We start from the raw sequence: 19968 nt of genomic DNA, 5'->3' as shown, positions 1-19968 counted from the left end.
TTTAAGGTAACAGAAAACTGAAAGCTCTTGGCATTATATGTCTAGCGACCTAGATGGGAATCAAGCTTGTACAAAAATACCTGTAAAGATCAGTCCAGCTTCATTTGCTTCCTTGCAGGAAGTTATTGTTACTAACCTTCTTAAATGTCAGGAAAGCTTCTAGGAACACTTTGTTAGGGCAAAACTTATTTCTTTTCAGCCTTGTAATTAATCTGAAATCCGAAATCCTAGCTGATGAAACGTGCTTTATTTTCCAAGGAAGTGCTGGTTGTGGCTTTTACTTTTGCCATAATTGTATTCCATTAAAAGAGATGTTTACAACTCAGATAAATTTTGCAAACCTCATGTGTTTCTGTCCTCATCTTTGCAAGTATGTGGCCATGCACCCTGTTAACAAGTTTGTTGACATGTTTTTTCCTTCATTGCTCTTATTGCCATCTTGCTTAACTCTGTGTCTCCACGTGTTGCATTTTGCCCTGCACCTTTCTGCAGAGCATTTTCTTGTCTCTGCTTTCATGTCTCTTCCCGCTGAGCACTCTCTAATTCCACATCTTTCTCTCTTTTCATGGGCTATTTTAAGTGCTTTTTATTTCCTGTGTGTTATATTACTGTACTTTCCCTCTCCCTGTCTCCCCTTTCTGGATGTCTCACGATTAAAAGTTTGAGCTCTCATGCCTTTTTCTATTGAAAAGTCTGTACTCTGATAATCTAAGCAGCAGGTTGGCACGGAACTTGGAGGCACTCCGCAGGGAGAGAATTGAGTTGTGTTCATTCCAGCTTCCTGCTGACCTCCATTGTTGAAGCTATGCTAAATAGGCAGAACTCAACCATACAGATAAGTTTCAATCTTGTGTCACAGTATCTATTGGAAGATATAAAGCACAGCGCTAAAAAATGAATGTGCATGGAGGAAAAGAGCATTTTTAAAACACTCTCTTGCAAATGTGCTTTTATCATGGACTTTTCATTGCTATTTCAGGCCTATGACTAAAACCATAAAACATAAATCCTTTACCAGGTATCCATCGCTGTTTATGGAGAATTCTGTGCTCAGTTCTCATTAACAAAAACAGGAATTGTGCATGAACTCGAAACAATGAGCCAGAATCTGGCTGGCAGTTGCACCTATATATATATATATGCCAGCAAATCTTGATTAGAGAAGGGCCAGGGTAGAAAATGTCTACCCTAATTCTGGCTTCCACTCAAACCTGAGAAAGAAGAGCCTCTCTTGAAGCGCTCCACAACTAAAATTTGAGAGCGATTTCAGGGCAGGGCAGTCAGGTGTTTTATTGCCTAAGATCTTGACTCAGCACTGAGCTCTGTATGTCCACTGCCCCTTCCATCCTGGTAGGAATAATCTGCTTGGTGGGGGAGCTGGGAGTCCCGACTGGAGGGAGCCAGAATGGGAAAGCACATTAATCCTGGCAAAGCAGGGGGGGTTTTGGTGACCATTTAGTTATGTTTTAGGGAGCAGCTTTACCAAGACCAGCTCCCCTTGACTCACCACCAGCAACACCAGGAACCAGAGGCTCCATCTTACTTCTCCTCACGCAGTAAAGCACTTATGTCCCTGCATTCCAAGGTTGTCAACATTGTGGCAAAGCTGCCAAGGTTTGTGCAGCCACATATGATGATGTGCCATCAAAATGTGTTAATTTGCATGGTGGCTAATAAATTTGCATAGAACCATGTATTTGTTCTTTAAAAAGAGCTGTGCAGATTTAGTGCTGGTGAAAGGTGTTACATTTACAGACCTATGGAATGCAGTCCTCTCTTTATCTATAGGGCAGCAGCAGGACAAGTTTCCCACACATGCTATCCTGTCAGCATGTCTGTACCCTGGTCTCAGGGGAACTTTCTCTAGGGGATAAAAGATATATTCAGGTTCAAGGGCCAGTGCAATTTTTGGCCTCTTGTACCATCTACCAGTTAGGGAAAAGCATGGTGGCTGGTTTGTGTTGTAGGAGCTGAAAATAAGACCTACCAAACTCATCTTATATAGGGAGGTTACGAAACATCATTTAGATGGGAACAGTTTTGAATCCCTACTGGGCTGGGCTTAAACATACACCAGTGACCTACAGATAAAAGAATCTGTGGTTCACTAGTAATGCACCTGTATGCTATATTACAAAGTCCTATAGATGGCTATCGCGTACCAAAAAGATGTTTAAAAAAATTAAGATTATAAAATCAAGCAACAAAAATGTGGAAATACCAGAATTAAGGTTATCTTTCATCTTTAAATCTTCCCTCTTGTGTGATTGCAATATGTACATCATCATATGCTAATTTTAATTCTAGGATCTTTCAGATGTATAACCCAGGACGACTCCTGCTAGATCTAAAGAGTAACTGGTAGACTTCTTGTGCAATAGAACAGAATGTTGGGTATCAGAATTTCTGGGTTCTGTGTTTGACCCTGGGAGTAATATTGTCTAGTGGTTAGAGCAGTGGTTACGGAAAATATGGCCAAGCAAACAGATTTGGCACATTCGTTCCATTCTGAGAGGCAGTGTGGAAAAATGGGTGAGACTGCTTAGGTCTGGAATATTAGAAAGCTAGATTCTATTTCCAGTTTAGCCTGGAGTGCAACTTCTGAAGTTACCTTATTTGTAAAATGTGTGAAAGATGTTGCCTGCTTCTAGGGTAGGGGTATGAGGCATTGGTGCTAGTAATGGGGTTGTGAACTATCCGTGGTCTCTTGGCTGCACACACCTTCCTGTAGGCTAAATTGCTTTTTTCCTTTGTGTCACGTCTCTTTTTCTCTCAGGTTTTGGCTAAGCAAGGACTTAAGGAATTGATGCTATTAGAGTCATGAAAAGTGCTGAAGAAATTTGGGATTTTCCCGCAGTTTCGCTTTTCTATAAACAGGTTCCACTGTATTTGCCCCAGATTTTGGTGTGTGTTTTGCCAGTTCACTTCTGGGGCCATTGTATGCTATTTTTCCTTTTGCATTATGTATTCCTGACTGTCAGCTTCAGTTTTCCTAGTGTAAAGTTGTCCAGAAGGACAGTTCAACAATATGAAGGTGAAAATTTTTTAGGTTTTGTTGCTTAAAACAATATTAACCAGTGTGACTAGACCTTCATTTTGGTAGGATTTCTCTCTAAATATTGGTTTAAATACATAACCAGGAGCATGGTTACATTCAAAATAACAATATTTTTTCTCTGTGCTTTTGTTTACTTTGATAGTTCTAGTTGAACCTACTGTTGCAACAAAAGTGGAAATAAGACTGGTTTGGATATTGTGATCCTTCTTTACAACCAGTTTCATATCTCTGAAATATTTAGTATCATTTGAGGCTCACTGAAAACACTCGGGATCTTAAAACTGTGAAAATGCAGCTGCTGTCTGCACATTATTTTATTTTAATTTTACTTTAGTGCTGAAGCGGATCGCTCTTTTGTTTCCTTTGTTTGACAGAGGATTTAGGTTCTTTGGCTCTGTAGACTTGAAACACAATATTATTGTGCTAAAGCATTATCTATGTCATGATTACTGTCTCTTGAAGCTGAAGGCAGCACACTATGTACCTAGTTTTCTTGTTGGAGTCTTTGAAACCACTGAATATCATAAGAATCATTCAATGCAAATTAGAGCCTCAGTCTTTTCCTGTCATGTTGGTTTTTGTAGCAAGTAGTTGTCAGTCTCTGCTTCATTCTTCTCTGCACTGTGGAACAGCAATGGGAACTCTCACATCCATCTGCAGCTTCCGTTGTATTCAGCCATTCCAGTGGCAGAAAATGTATGCAAACTTTTAAAATTAGCTCCTACAAAAAACAAAACAAAGAAAATCACTGTATTCAAATAATGCTAAGGCTGAGACATACAACTATAAAAGCCTGGAACTGTCAAGCTATGATTGGCATCCACTTGTTGCTTTTATCTATTATTCCCTAGCTTTTATCTATTATTCCCTAGGATAGTGTTGCAGTTTACAACGTGCTGTAGGTACTAAACCGACATTGCCTGTCGGTTTCAGATCCCTGCAAGTTAAGGACAGACTTTGACTTTGCTTGCATTTGCAAATTCAGTATCAAAAAATAATCTGTGCCGTAAGTCCCTCACTGAAGTATTACATATATGAGTTGAGACAATAGATTTTATTGACTCAAATTTATTCTTTGTACATGTACCTAGACATGGGCGTCATGTGCATTTTAAGTAAATTGCAATAAATAAACATTGTATAATTATATCTTTAGATGGGCGTAAAATGAGCAATTCCTTCATATAGTTGAACTTCCTCAGTCTTAAGTGATCCTAGAAATAGCTTCATACAGGCAGACTCCTGCTTCCATTGACTAAAAAGGGGCTCCACATTGTGGCAGGAGTATGGCTGCATGGAGCAGTTGGCAGAATCAGGATTTGAATTTCCTCTCAAGCCATGTGCACTCTTATTACCACCTTTTATTGAATTAACATTTGTGTTAGAGCAAAATGTTTTTATATCTTTGCAATGTGTGAAGAAAGCAAAAGCATTTGAGACATACTGTATCCCTTTTTACTATATTGGGTCCTGGCTTCAAAAGCATTCCCGCTTAGGAAAGCGCTTAAGCATGTGCTTAAGTTCCACTGAAGTTAAGCATATACCTCAGTGCTTTCCTGAATAAGGATGTACTTAAATGTGCACTCAAGCACTTTTCTGAATTTGGGTGTTGGTTAGTAAAGGGAATGCAAACATTAGAAATAGGAACTGGATATTCCCACGGTAACAAGTAAAGTTTACTCATCCACTAGTCTTGGCTAAATAAAAGTGTTCATTGCTATCAGATGGGGTACTTTGGTCCATAATGGTGCAGTTTCATTAAGCTGTGTTCATTGAATTCCCCTCAGTATCTTGCGAATTATAAAATAACAGACTCTGGAAGGCTTCTTGTCGGGATTGGAATTTTGCTGATATTCTGATTCTACTTTACTAGGCTTATCTTTCTCTCTCTAACCATCTTTCTGGTGGTTCTAATCTAGAGACTGGGTTATAACTCTTTCTTTCTTTCCTTCTTTCCTTCCTTCCTTCCTTCCTTCCTTTCTGCTGTGTTAGTCTGTATCCGCAAAAAGAACAGGAGTACTTGTGGCACCTTAGAGACTAAAAAATTTATTAGAGCATAAGATCACTTACTTTCACCTGTCCAAGTGTTTCCCTTTGCATTCCAAGCCATGAGGAAGATTTTTTTTCTCTTTGACTCTGATTCTCTACCTGCTCTTGTCATCTTCAACTGTTGGTTTCTAACTGCTCTGTAAATACGTGGTAAAATGTAAGCTAGAGCTCCCCAGTTCCTCAATAAAAGTGTTTCTTGTTTCCTAGAGAAATTGAAGTGTTCTGTGTGATTATTCATTTGTGTCACTCTGATGTGACAGATATCATGTCAGCTATCTAAGATATAGAATACTCACTCTAACCATGCTTCCGGGTCCTTAAAAGGTTTGTCTTCACATTGATAATCACATTGTGTTGTCTTTGGCCTTGCACTATAACAGTGGGAAATATTGGATGGACATCAAGTTCTTCTGTCAGCTTCACATCTTTTCTATATGTCCTTAATGCAGCCAAACTGATTTGGAAAGCACTGTTTAATTCTTAAGCTGTTATGTCAAAGTTTGCATTAACTTCGAAAATTTGTTTCCTTTTATCAAGCTGTCTATCATGCCCAGAAATAATGATCAGAATAAATATGTAAGATACAGCCAACACTGTGTAAACTGTAGCATGGAAATAAATTGCCTTCTCTGTCTGTCCTTGCATTCTGTATCAGATAACAAATCAACAGTGTGCAGACTTGGCCTTTGGAAAAGTATGTTGACTAAAGCATAACAGGAGTAACATAGGCTGATCACAATAGAGAGTCAGTGTCATGCAGAGCATAACAAGAATAACACATGCTGCACACAACAGAAATTGAAAGAATAAACATTACAAATCACAGAATCCACACTTAGTGAAAAGGTCTCAGCCTAAGTAAAGCCATCTCCCATGATAAATCACATCACAGAGATCCCCATACATCATGTGAGGATTTTACCTTCCTTCCCTTTGAAAAGGCCATAGGGCCTGTCCCTAAATCCACTCAACATCTTAGATGTCTGTACACAAATGCAAGGAATATGGAGAATAAACAGGAAGAACTGGAAGTATTAGTACATTAAATTAGTAAATTGTTACTTAATTGGTGTCACAAAGACTTAGAGGGACAAATCTCATGATTGGAATATTGGTACAGAGGGTTATAGCTTGTTCAGGAAGGACAGGCAGGATAAAAAGGGAGGAAGAGGTGTATTATATATCGGGAATATATATACTTGTTTTGAAGTCAGAAGAGTGTGAGAGGCAGACCAGTTGAAAGTCTCTGGGTGAAGATAAATGGGGTAGAAAATAGGGGTGACATCATGGTAAACGTCTACAAGAGATCATCAAATCATGAAGAGGAGGTGCATGAGATATTTGGCATATCCAAAACACAAGATCTGGTAGTAAGGTGGGACTTGAACTACCCACACATCTGTTGGGAAAGTAATATGGCAAAACACAAAATTTCCAATAAGTTTTTGGAATGTATTAGGAGCAACTTTTTGTTTCTGAAAGTGGAGGACATTCCTGGGGGACAGCCATTTTAGACTTGATTCTTACCAAAAGAGAGGAATTGGTAGTGAATATGAAGGTGGAAGGCAGTTTGGGTGAAAGTGATCATGAATTATACATTTCATGCTTCTAAGGAAAAGTGGAAGTGAGAGCAGCAAAATAAGGACAATGGACTTCAAAAAACAGACTTCGACAAACTCAGAGAACTGGTAGGTAAGGTCCGATGGGAGGAAAATCTAAGCCCTGGTCTACACTAGGACTTTAGGTCGAATTTAGCAGCATTAAATAGATGTAAACCTGCACCCGTCCATACGATGAAGCCCTTTATTTCGACTTAAAGGGCTCTTAAAATCGATTTCCTTACTCCACCCCGACAAGTGGATTAGCGCTTAAATCGGCCTTGCCGGCTCGAATTTGGGGTACTGTGGACACAATTTGACAGTATTGGCCTCCGGGAGCTATCCCAGAGTGCTCCATTGTGACCGCTCTGGACAGCACTCTCAACTCAGATGCACTGGCCAGGTAGACAGGAAAAGAACCGCGAACTTTTGAATCTCATTTCCTGTTTGGCCAGCGTGGCAAGCTGCAGGTGACCAAGCAGAGCTCATCAGCAGAGGTGACCATGATGGAGTCCCAGAATCGCAAAAGAGCTCCAGCATGGACCGAACGGGAGGTACGGGATCTGATTGCTGTATGGGGAGAGGAATCCATGCTATCAGAACTCCGTTCCAGTTTTCGAAATGCCAAAACCTTTGTCAAAATCTCCCAGGGCATGAAGGACAGAGGCCATAACAGGGACCCGAAGCAGTGCCGCGTGAAACTGAAGGAGCTGAAGCAAGCCTACCAGAAAACCAGAGAGGCGACCTGCTGCTCCGGGTCAGAGCCCCAAACATGCCGCTTCTATGATGAGCTGCATGCCATTTTAGGGGGTTCAGCCACCACTACCCCAGCCGTGTTGTTTGACTCCTTCAATGGAGATGGAGGCAATACGGAAGCAGGTTTTGGGGACGAAGAAGATGATGATGAGGAGGAGGAGGTTGTAGATAGCTCACAGCAAGCAAGCGGAGAAACCGGTTTTCCCGACAGCCAGGAACTGTTTCTCCCCCTGGACCTGGAGCCAGTACCCCCCCGAACCCACCCAAGGCGGCCTCCAGGACCCAGCAAGCGGAGAAGGGACCTCCGGTGAGTGTACCTTTTAAAATACTATACATGGTTTAAAAGCAAGCATGTGAAAGGATTACTTTGCCCTGGCATTCACGGCTCTCCTGGATGTACTCCCAAAGCCTTTGCAAAAGATTTCTGTGGAGGGCAGCCTTATTGCGTCCTTCATGGTAGGACACTTTACCACTCCAGGCCAGTAACACGTACTCGGGAATCATTGTACAACAAAGCATTGCAGTGTATGTTTGCTGGCGTTCAAACAACATCCGTTCTTTATCTCTCTGTGTTATCCTCAGGAGAGTGAGATATAATTCATGGTCACCTGGTTGAAATAGAGTGCTTTTCTTCAGGGGACACTCAGAGGAGCCCATTCTTGTTGGGCTGTTTGCCTGTGGCTAAACAGAAATGTTCCCCGCTGTTAGCCACTGGGAGGGTTGGGAGGTTGAGGGGGTAGCCACGCGGTGGGGGGAGGCAAAATGCGACCGTGTAACGAAAGCACATGTGCTATGTATGTAATGTTAACAGCAAGGTTTACCCTGAAAGAGTGTAGCCACTGTTTTATAAAATGTGTCTTTTTAAATACCGCTGTCCCTTTTTTTTTTCTCCACCAGCTGCATGTGTTTCAATGATCACAGGATCTTCTTCTTCCCAGAGGCTAGTGAAGCTTAGAAAGAAAAAAAAAAGCACTCGAGATGAAATGTTCTCCGAGCTCATGCTGTCCTCCCACACTGACAGAGCACGGACGAATGCGTGGAGGCAAATAATGTCAGAGTGCAGGAAAGCACAAAATGACCGGGAGGAGAGGTGGCGGGCTGAAGAGAGTAAGTGGCGGGCTAAAGAGAGTAAGTGGTGGGCTGAAGACAGTGCTGAAGCTCAAATGTGGCGGCAGCGTGATAAGAGGAGGCAGGATTCAATGCTGAGGCTGCTGGAGGACCAAACCAGTATGCTCCAGTGTATGGTTGAGCTGCAGCAAAGGCAGCTGGAGCACAGATTGCCACTACAGCCCCTGTGTAACCAACCGCCCTCCTCCCCAAGTTCCATAGCCTCCACACCCAAATGCCCAAGAACGCGGTGGGGGGGCCACCGGCCAACCAGCCACTCCGCCACAGAGGATTGCCCAAAAAAAAGAAGGCTGGCATTCAATATATTTTAAAGTTGTAAATTTTTAAAGTGCTGTGCTTAAAGTGCTGTGTGGCATTTTCCTTCCCTCCTCCACCACCCCTCCTGGGCTACCTTGGTAGTCATCCCCCTATTTGTGTGATGAATGAATAAAGAATGCATGAATGTGAAGCAACAATGACTTTATTGCCTCTGCAAGCGGTGATTGAAGGGAGGAGGGGAGGGTGGTTTGCTTACAGGGAAGTAGAGTGAACCAATGGGTGGGGGGTTTCATCAAGGAGAAACAAACAGAACTTTCACACCGTAGCCTGGCCAGTCATGAAACTGGTTTTCAAAGCTTCTCTGATGCGTACCGCGCCCTCCTGTGCTCTTCTAACCGCCCTGGTGTCTGGCTGCGCGTAACCAGCAGCCAGGCGATTTGCCTCAACCTCCCACCCCGCCATAAACGTCTCCCCCTTACTCTCACAGATATTGTGGAGCACACAGCAAGCAGTAATAACAGTGGGAATATTGGTTTCACTGAGGTCTAAGCGAGTCAGTAAACTGCGCCAGCGCGCCTTTAAACATCCAAATGCACATTCTACCACCATTCTGCACTTACTCAGCCTGTAGTTGAACAGCTCCTGACTACTGTCCAGGCTGCCTGTGTACGGCTTCATGAGCCATGGCATTAAGGGTTAGGCTGGGTCCCCAAGGATAACTATAGGCATTTCAACATCCCCAACAGTTATTTTCTGGTCTGGGAATAAAGTCTCTTCCTGCAGCTTTTGAAACAGACCAGAGTTCCTGAAGATGCGAGCGTCATGTACCTTTCCCTGCCATCCCACGTTGATGTTGGTGAAACGTCCCTTGTGATCCACCAGAGCTTGCAGCACTATTGAAAAGTACCCCTTGCGGTTTATGTACTCGGCGGCTTGGTGCTCCGGTGCCAAGATAGGGATATGGGTTCCGTCTATAGCCCCACCACAGTTAGGGAATCCCATTGCAGCAAAGCCATCCACTATGACCTGCACATTTCCCAGGGTCACTACCCTTGATATCAGCAGATCTTTGATTGCGTGGGCTACTTGCATCACAGCAGCCCCAACAGTAGATTTGCCCACTCCAAATTGATTCCTGACTGACCGGTAGCTGTCTGGCGTTGCAAGCTTCCACAGGGCTATTGCCACTCGCTTCTCAACTGTGAGGGCTGCTCTCATCTTGGTATTTATGTGCCTCAGGGCAGAGGAAAGCAAGTCACAAAGTTCCATGAAAGTGCCCTTACGCATGCGAAAATTTCGCAGCCACTGGGAATCGTCCCAGACCTGCAACACTATGCGGTCCCACCAGTCTGTGCTTGTTTCCCGAGCCCAGAATCGGCGTTCCACAGCATGAACCTGGCCCATTAGCACCATGATGCATGCATTGGCAGGGCCCATGCTTTCAGAGAAATCTGTGTCCATGTCCTGATCACTCACGTGACCGCGCTGACGTCGCCTCCTCGCCCGGTATCGCTTTGCCAGGTTCTGGTGCTGCATATACTGCTGGATAATGCATGTAGTGTTTAATGTGCTCCTAATTGCCAAAGTGAGCTGAGCGGCCTCCATGCTTGCCTTGGTATGGCGTCCTCACAGAAAAAAGGCGCGGAACGATTGTCTGCCATTGCTGTGACGGAGGGAGGGGCGGCTGACGACATGGCTTACAGGGTTGGCTTCAGGGAGCTAAAATCAACAAAGGGGGTGGCTTTACAACAAGGAATATTTCAGGCAGGACTTCATGGAGGGTTCCAATAAGAAATGGTGCACCTAAGTTATTGTTCTTTTTGGAACAAGGAGGTTAGCCTGGCCTCTGATTGATACATGGCTAGATTTACCTCGCTGCACCTTCTCTGTGAGTGACTGCAGTGTGACCTAGAGGAATGAGTCCCCTAGACAGGGGAGGAGGCAAATGAGTAAAAAACAAATCTGGTCTATTTCTTGTTTTGATCCACTCCATCTATCTTTTACATCTTTGGCTGGCAGCAGACGGTGCAGAAGGACTGCATACCATCCACATCTCATGGCTGCTCAGCAGAAGATGGTGCAGTAGGACTGCTAGCCATCCTCATCTCTTGCCTGCCCGGCAGAAGATGGTACAGTACGACTGCTAGCAATCCGTATTGCCTGCCTGCTCACCATAAGACGGTTCAATAGGACTGACTGCAGGACTAAAGAGAATGACCTGGTCAAGTCACTCCAAATTTAGTCCCTGCGCCCATGTCTGCCCAGGTGCTCCCAGCCGACGTGGCCAGGAGCACCTCGGACACGACGAGAACGGCTACCAGTCGTACTGCACCGTCTGCTGCCAGAAGGCAATGGGTTGCTGCTACTGTGTAGCAATGCCATACTGCGTCTGCCAGCACCCAGGAGACATATGGTGACGGTTACCTGAGCGGGTTCCATGCTTGCCATGGCATGGCATCTGCACAGGTAACTCAGGAAAAAAGGCACAAAACGATTGTCTGCCCTTGCTTTCATGGAGGGAGGGAGGGAGGGAATGGGGGCCTGATGATATGTACCCAGAACCACCCGCGACAATGTTTTAGCCCCATCAGGCATTGGGATCTCAACCCAGAATTCCAATGGGCAGCGGAGACTGCGGGAACTGTGGGATAGCTATCCACAGTGCAACGCTCCGGAAATCGACTCTAGCCTTGGTACTGTGGAAGCACTCTGCCGAGTTAATGCACTTAATGCACTTAGAGCATTTTCTGTGGGGACACACACACACTCGAATATATAAAACCGATTTCTAAAAAACCGACTTCTATAAATTCGACCTTATTCCGTAGTGTAGACATATAAGGGAAAGAGGAGTTCAGGAGAGCTGGCACTTTCTCATGGAGTTAATATTTAAAGGTCCAACTGCAAACTATTCCAATAAGAAGGAAAGATAGGAAGAATGTTAAGAGTCCAGTATGGCTCCATCGGGAGATCTTTAATGACCTAGAAAAAGTAGAAACATGGACAAATAACTAAGGAGGAGTACAAAAGAAGAGCACAAGCATGTAGGGACAAAATCAGAAAGGAACAAAATGAGGTACACCAAGCAAGGGACATCCAAGGCAATAAGAAGAGGTTCTTTAAATATGTTATGAGCAAGAGAAAGACAAAGGTAAGTGCAGGTCCTCTATTTAGTGGGGAAAGAGGGTTAATAACTGATTACATCAAGAAGGCTGGGGGTGTTTAATGACTATTTTGGCTTAGTTAATTTTGGCATAGTTAAAAGGGTTAATGGTGACCAGGTACTCAACACAATATTAACAAGGGTGAGGAAAGCAAGTCAAAATAGAGTAAGAACAGGTTAAAGAATATTTAGATAAGTTATATGTATGCAGGGCCTCATGAAGTTCATCCTAGGGTACTTAAGGAACTAGCTAAAGCAATCTCGGAACTGTTAACAGTTATCTTCAAGAACTCACGAAGGATGAGTGAGGTCCCAGAGGAGTGGAGAAGAACAAACATAGTACAAACTATCTTTATATGTGTGACCATCTAGGAGTTCATGGTTACCACGATGCTGTATTCTGTGGCAGTTGGAATCTCAAAGCAGCAGTAGGGGCAAAACTTAGATCCTCCTGCTCAAAAAGTACAGGTCTCTATTAACTGAAATAAAGGAAAATCTCTGCTAGTTGTTAGAGTTATAGAATTAATCATGCACAGTTCAGGAGTTCTGATTCTTTCCAGCAGAGAACAATGGTACAGATACACACTAGCAAGTTTACTACATATAAGTCTTTATTTTAAGAACACAGGAAGAAATTTATCTTTGAAGTACACAATAATATATAGTTCCACCAAGATGCTAGGACTATAAACTTCTAATCATTAGAGATAGCCATTCTGGAGTAACTCACTTCAATATCACAGTTAAATTACCCCCGTTCCCCCTTCCCCCCCAAAAAAAGAAAAACAAAAACCCACACTCTGCAGTTTCAGCATTACTTTTAGTCTTTCACTGGTACATACCTGTAATTAAGTGCACTCTAATAGAATGCAAATAGTAAGCAAGGTCATTACCCAACCCTTTAATTGTGATGCTAACACAAAGTGAATTCTATAACTGTTAGCCATCTGCCTGCAGTACAGTATGTGCAGTCAAATTTACAGTGTCCCATTCACTTTGTAACAAAAACCCATAAGTCTTTTATATTAAATCAAAGATCTCTCTGGCTAAATACTTCCTATTTTCTGTGTGATGCATTGTTGGAGAAGTAGTGCAGCTGGCCATCCACTGCTCTCTCTCAGAGAGAAACATCTATAGGCAAAATGGAAGAGACATTACAAAAAATGTTCTAAAGCCACAAGAATTTTTTTAAGAAAACCTTGAAAGCCGTAAATATATTTAATTGTGAATCTTTTTCATCCCTGTCACAGCTGAAAAGGACAAAGACACAGTCTTTAAAAATGAAGAGGAAACTCAACTAACTAAAATTAGAACCAAAAGAACGTGAACTTCTTTCTTTTATAAGAAGTTGAAAATTCTCCTGGTGAAATGTGAAGCCCTATGGATTTATTTTTTTAAAAAGATAATGGTTAAAATACCCCAGTGTTTTTGGCATCCTTATATAATACTTAACTTTATTTTTTATTTAAATAACATATGTCTACTTATGTCTTGCATGTCATGTAAGTCCTGTCACTGAAGACATTTAAAAGTAGTCTAGACAATTAAGAATGCACTAGACAACCATCTTGCCCTTGCACAAGGATGAAAGTTAGCCTAATACAGTAGGTTAGCCTTATTTTGACTATGACTTAAAGATGTGAGTAGGCCTTGTTTGAGTTAAATTTTAGAAGGTGTTAGTGAGATCAAACTAGCTACCATGATCTGACAGCACACTTTTAAATCCTAACCTACTCATAACAGGCAGGGAGACGTAGAGCCAATGTGGGAGCATGTGCTGCACCATTTTGAACAGTGGTACAAGAGCCACACTGCCTAGGTGCAGCAGAATTCTCCAGGGGGCACTGTTCTACCTTGAGTCACAATGCCTTCTGGAGCTGCCACTTGTATTGTGCACATCTGCACTGTGACCAGTATGAGTCTGTGTCTTTGAAACCATGGAGGCTACTCCAATGCTTGCAGTTAAGCATATTCCTTGTGTTTTTGCAGGTTTGGAGCCAAAAAAAAAAACCAAAAAAAAAACCTATACAACGCAAAGATAAGGTCTGTTTATAAACTTTGAATGCACCTCTGGATTTGCATTTGTGAACATCCTCAGGCCTGATTTTGTTTGAGTTTGAATAGGTCCTTTAATGGTACAAAAAAAAATTAAAAATTACATATATCCAAAAATTGTTACATTGCCACTTTTTAAAAAAAAAGTGTTATGACTTTAATTTATGCACAATATCTAGCTCCTCTTCCCCAGATTTTCTTAACTTTAAAATACTTAACAAAATGTAATCACACCATAACATCAGGGGTATTCTGAAAACAAAAGTATGATATAATTTGAGATGGAAAGTTTTGCAAAGAGAAATGGAGTAAAGCAATATTTAGAGATAGATCTGAGAGTTTGGTTTAGGCATTTCTCTCTCCTGTATCCTGTTTTTAGTCCTCATTTTGTTTGATGTAGAGACTTAGACCAACATTGCTCTTGCTGAGAAGAAATGTTTTCTGTACTGCACTTTCTTTCAACGTTGAGTATGGAGCATTATATACATCAGACTTATTTGTCTCTAAATTCACTTCTCGCGTTCATCTTGAATTCCAATTATATTTAATTACGTAAATACTAAATAATAATAAAATTAAATAATATATTTAATTACTTAAAACACATGGTGCAGATTCTCCATTTTCTTTAGATATTTGATTGTTTCACTGTTTGCTAACCACCATAGTGAAATACAATAAACAGATCATGGCTTATTGAGAAGGTTTTATTTAAACAAATCGGTTTAAATAAATGGTTTTTAATATGGGAGCACTATGTTTTCTGTATATTCTGAAACAGCAGGTAGCATAGCAAGAGTCATGTGCTTGATAGGTAGAATTTGTTTGTGATTTCAAATACAGGGGCTTCCAGTGTTTTTTGTTTGGAATCGGAATAAACCTGGCCCAGTTTAAGCAATTAGTCCTCAGTGCACTTGTACAGGGCCCCCCAACAATTGGGGGGAAAAAAAACAAAATTGAGTGGTGCTCTGACCCTCTCCTTGCTCCAGATTGCAATGCCATACACTCACATTTGGCTTGGTCACCCCTCTTGTCCTGGGGGTGAGTTCTTGGTGGGCTATGGAGTGAGTGGGGAGTGATTGGTAGTCTGCGGGGTTGGAAGCCAGTGGGGAATGTTGGGGGAGTGGGGTAGGGCACCTGTGTCAGTGGGCCTAAGATGTTGGGGGTTGTGGCAAGCAGCATGTTTGTCAGGGCGGCTGTCAGGGTAAATGGAGGCTGGTGGCAGATAGTTGGGATATATGTGGAGTGGGAGGGGCATTCAGGATGTGTATGGAATGGAGTGGGAGGGGCACTTGAGGGTGTGGGTGTTTGGGGGAGAGAGGGACATTCTGGGGTCTATGTGGGGTGAGCTATGTATGGGACAGGAGTGCTTCAAGGAAAGTGGGAAGCCCCCAATTTCCTTAGTGCATGAGGCTCCAATGTTCCTTAACCTGAGACTGGGATAAATAATAAACTCTCAGGAATCCTACCCATAAGCCTCTCTATTTTGGTACTCTGCATAACATTTCCTTTCCCTTGGTTATAACTTTGTATTATATGCTATCCAACTAGTTGGACAAGGTGCATGAGGTAATATCTTTTATTGGACCAACCTGGTGAGAGAGACAAACTTTTGAGCTCACACACAGCTCTGCTTCACATCTGTGTAGCTCGAAAGCTTGTCTCTCTCACCAACAGAAGACGGTCCAATAAAAAATATTACCTCAAACACCTTATCTTTCTAATATCCTGGGACTGACACAGCTACAGCAACGCTGCATACATCCAACTAGTTCGCATTTATTCATCTTTTGCTGAAAGCTACTCAATGTAAAGGCATTTTCTATGGGTCTTATAAAGTTAAACATGTGTTTCTGAAAAACAAGAGCTAAATAAACACCATTAAATTAATCAAATCCTCTGTGCCAGTTGTAAATCCAACACAAAGCTTTCATCAGCCTCATTTCCCTTCTACAGTTTTCAGTATGACCTGAGTTCTAAACTGTGTGACAGGGTCAGGCCAGATGGCTACAGGAGAGTGATAGAAGGTAGATATATTAGCCCCAGATTAAGCAGGTCCCTTTTCCCTGAGTAAGATACAATCAGGAAGTTGCTGGAACCAATTAAGGCAGGCTAATTAGGTCACCTGGAGCCAATTAAGAAGCTACCAGAATCAATCAGGACAGGCAGGCTAATCAGGGGACCTGGTTTTAACAAGGACCTCACTTCAGTTAGTAAGGTGCATGCAAGGAGCTGAGAGTGAGAAGGCATACTGCTGGAGGACAGAGGAGTACAGGAGTTATCAGACATCAGGAGGAAGGTCCTATGGTGAGGATAAAGAAGGTGTTGGGAGGAGGCCATGGGGAAGTAGCCCAGGGAGTTATAGCTGTCACAAGAAACACTGTAGACAGCTGTGATCCACAGGGCCCTGGGCTGGAACCTGGAGTAGCGGGCGGGCCATTCCCCCAACTCCCTGTTGGATACAGGAGGAGTTGAACTGGACTGGGGGTCACACCAGAGGGGAAGGTCCCTGGTCTGTCCCCTGACCCACTAGGTGGGCCAGCAGAGACTGTGGGAATTGTTCTTCTTCCTTTTTCCCATGCTGGCCAGTGATGAAATTAGCTGAGTGGATGGCAGGTTTGAGCCACTAGCAAAAGTGGCCAAACTGAGCGCTGCTGTGAATCTCTGAGGTGAGCAAATCCGCCAATAAGCGCAGGACCCACCAAGGCAGAGGAGGAACTTTGTCACAACTGCTTTAACAGAGAAGATATTTTATCAAACTACATTATGGTAGAGTTTTTTTGTTATTCGCCTTTTTTTTTAACCAGCAAAGTGTGCTGTCTGAGGCTGGCATATTAACAATTAAATACATGATAGGCATCTACATGCTAAAAGCTTTGGAGGCTTGAAACCATAGTGGATCTTCTGACTGCCAAACTCTTCTTGCTCCCTAGAAACCTTACTTGCTTAGCTGTAATGTCAACTGATTTTGTTTTTTATAATACAGCCCACAGATATTTCTGAGTAGTATATATTTAATATGGAATTCCTCTTCATTATCTGTCCTAAACTACTGAATAGTGTTTCTTTGCACTGTTACTGCAATCCACCCAAGAGGTGACTGCATTTCTGTTTTGGGTAAACTGTTGCATACAATACACATAACACATATTCTGTTAAATAATTGGGATCTTTCTAAACTAAAGGTATTGAAAGGATGGTCTTGTGGTTAAGACACAGGACGAGGAGCTAGGAAATTAAAATTTTATTCTTTGCTCTCCTACTGACTAGCTGTGTAATCTTGGGAAATCACTTAGTGCCTCTCTCTGTTTCCCCTTCTTGCAAAATGACCTATTAACTTCACAAAGGTTCTGGGAGGCTTAATAGATAATTGTGAAGTACTTCAAGATTTTGAGATGGAAGGTGCTACAGAAATGTAACATTTCTTATATAATTGTTATCACAAAATACACATAAGATATGTCAAGTATAAGATATCTAAAGACATTAGCCTAATGTATGTTATCTGTATATATGCAATGGAATGATTAGCTGTTACATATGCACTTCATTAGAATATAGAAAGAACCACAATCTGGCTGAATTTAAAGCAACATAACATACATCTATGTGTTTGATCTTGAGTTTTTGAAATGTACAAATTAAGATGCAGAATGACAATTTGGAGGTCATATCAGCAGAATTTGGTTTTTGTCCTTCAGCATTGTTGTTTTCTTTGTTTTCTTTTACAGTTTGCCCAGCTGGTGTCCATCTCCAAAACTCTGGGTGTGGAGAAGTTCCCTCTAATTGAACAAACATTCTACCCAAATCACAAGGAAATGGTAGGTGCAAACAGTAACATTAAAAGCCAATTACTGTATGGACAGAACTGGAGTTATAATCACCCATGATTCCTTCGTTCACTGTCTATTTTTTTTAATGTCCTTTTGGAAATTTCCAGTGGCATAATACTGGGCGACCTCTTGAAAGCATCTCTGTGGTAATTGAAAGATTACTGCCTTCAGCTTTGAGACAGACAAACTGGTTCTAACAAACAAAAGAATATAAATGCTAAAGTGCAGGGACTACTTCATGGAAGTGTTGCCAGTCTAGTCCTGTGTGATGCATCCCAGAATACTTATTATCTTTATTGGTGGTGAGTAAGGCTGTGTGAAATGTTTGCATGGAACGGCAAACCCATCTAAAATCAGTAACTCTTACCTTTATGCACCTAAGCTGATGCTGTTCACAATTCCCAGATTTTCTGCTCACTCAACAAATGCTCATACCTCACCCAGGGCTCCCACATACTACGTACCTTTTGATGCAATTCTCCAATGGTTCCACAAATCTGGGGTGTCTCAGAGGCCCCATGAGGCTGCTTCCTCAAGCGACGTCTTTGGGGAATCGCCAAGTAAAGGCTACTACTTCTATTAATCCATGAATTTCTGGGGGTTGAAGGTTCCTAGCCAGCCACACACATCACATGGCACTAGGTGCAAATAACAATCCTGTTCCTAATGCCAGTTTCCTATCTGTTAAACAACCTGCTGAGGCCCCATAATCCCCAATTCAGTAGTCTCAATAGCTAAGCAACCACATTAAGGAGGACAAATGTCATAATCCCTAGTGCATGGTTGCTAGGTAATACTGGGAATTCCCTGGATAACTCATCAGGAATTTTGGGGTAGGTAGCTCTTCAGGCAGCTCAGTTCACAGTCAGCTGGCAGCAGGAGCAGGTGAGTTTCACTCCCTCCCTTTTATGGGGGAGGGGAGCAGATGCTTTCTGCCTCCATATGAAGACCCACATATGTGTTGGGTTTCCCTCTGAGACCGCTTTCCATTCAGCTTCCCAAGAACTCAGTTCAACTCCCGCCTTTGTCACTCAGGTGTCTTTGTTTGGCATACAGCACTGCTACACTGAGTTGATTGATACAGGATACATCACAGCTTCAAAGTTGCACACAAACCTTCTCCCTTTATGTACATTACACATCTCATTGCATTTACTATACATTGCATCACACATTTTTGGATTAGCTTGGATACTTTTCAGGAACCAAGCCCTGTGCAGCATCCACTGTTCACGCACTGTCCTTGCTTCGCCTTCCTCTTTATCTCATCTCTACATGCCTAATTTCTTTCGTCCCTTGTATCTAGTTCATAGTAAATAGTTCCCTGTGTGTTCTCCCTCTTATCTTAGTTGGCTCAGACATTCTGTCTTCTTAGCCTGCTGACCTGTTTATTTGTCTTATTTAGCAGACATTCTGTTTTCAACCTGATGATTTATTCCTTTCCCTAATTCTCTCTCCCACAAAATCAGACCTCTCTCCATGTGTTAATTACTCATGTGAAGGTGGAGGCTTTACACAACAGCTCATTTAATAAGACACTGTGAAGGAGTCAGGACTATCCATCCAGCATCCTGCAAACACCTGGGTAGGTCCAAAGGTGACACCTGGAGTTCTGTGGGTGGGCTGTGGGAAAACCTTGGTTCTTTCTGAAGACATCAAAAAGTAAACACGGAGGGAGGACCGAAGCGCTGAGAGTAAATAAAGGTGATGTTTTTCTGGAGATTCAGGTTTATGTAGAATATCCAACCTGCTAGCAAACTTGCAAGAGATGGTCCTCCGCCCATATTGAGAGCCTGCAGGATCCGCATGACTCTCACAGGCTTAGTGTCTTATCTTGCAGCCTTCTTTTAATTTTTCTTTTGTTATTGTTTCTAAATGTAGATTCTTCCATAGCTATATTTGTCTAGAGGAGAGGCATTCAACCCTGCAGAGCTGGAGAGCCATTCCCCTGGAACGAAGTAGCAATGAGCCACAAAGCAGTCTCAGCACAAAGCCCCAACTTTACCTTTCAGTATCTGTTGTGTAATGTTGCATTATCGTGACTCAAATGTACCATGTACTGCTGCGATG

At 42.4% G+C, this 19968-nt stretch overlaps 1 protein-coding gene across 7 annotated transcripts in view; it reads left to right on the top strand.

Annotated features, from left to right (window-relative positions):
- The window catches only part of SYN2 (synapsin II), a 434891-nt gene that overhangs the window by 257911 nt on the left and 157012 nt on the right, over window positions 1-19968 (top strand). For all 7 annotated transcript variants that reach the window (XM_073352278.2, XM_073352279.2, XM_073352281.2 and 4 more), the window contains exon 5: window positions 17797-17886. In XM_073352278.2, the coding sequence (XP_073208379.1) occupies window positions 17797-17886 (90 nt within the window). The remainder of the gene's footprint in view (window positions 1-17796; window positions 17887-19968) is intronic.

Source organism: Lepidochelys kempii, chromosome 7 (assembly GCF_965140285.1).
Source record: "Lepidochelys kempii isolate rLepKem1 chromosome 7, rLepKem1.hap1, whole genome shotgun sequence".
Lineage (NCBI taxonomy): Eukaryota > Metazoa > Chordata > Testudines > Cheloniidae > Lepidochelys > Lepidochelys kempii.
This window is presented reverse-complemented; position numbering and strand designations above follow the sequence as displayed.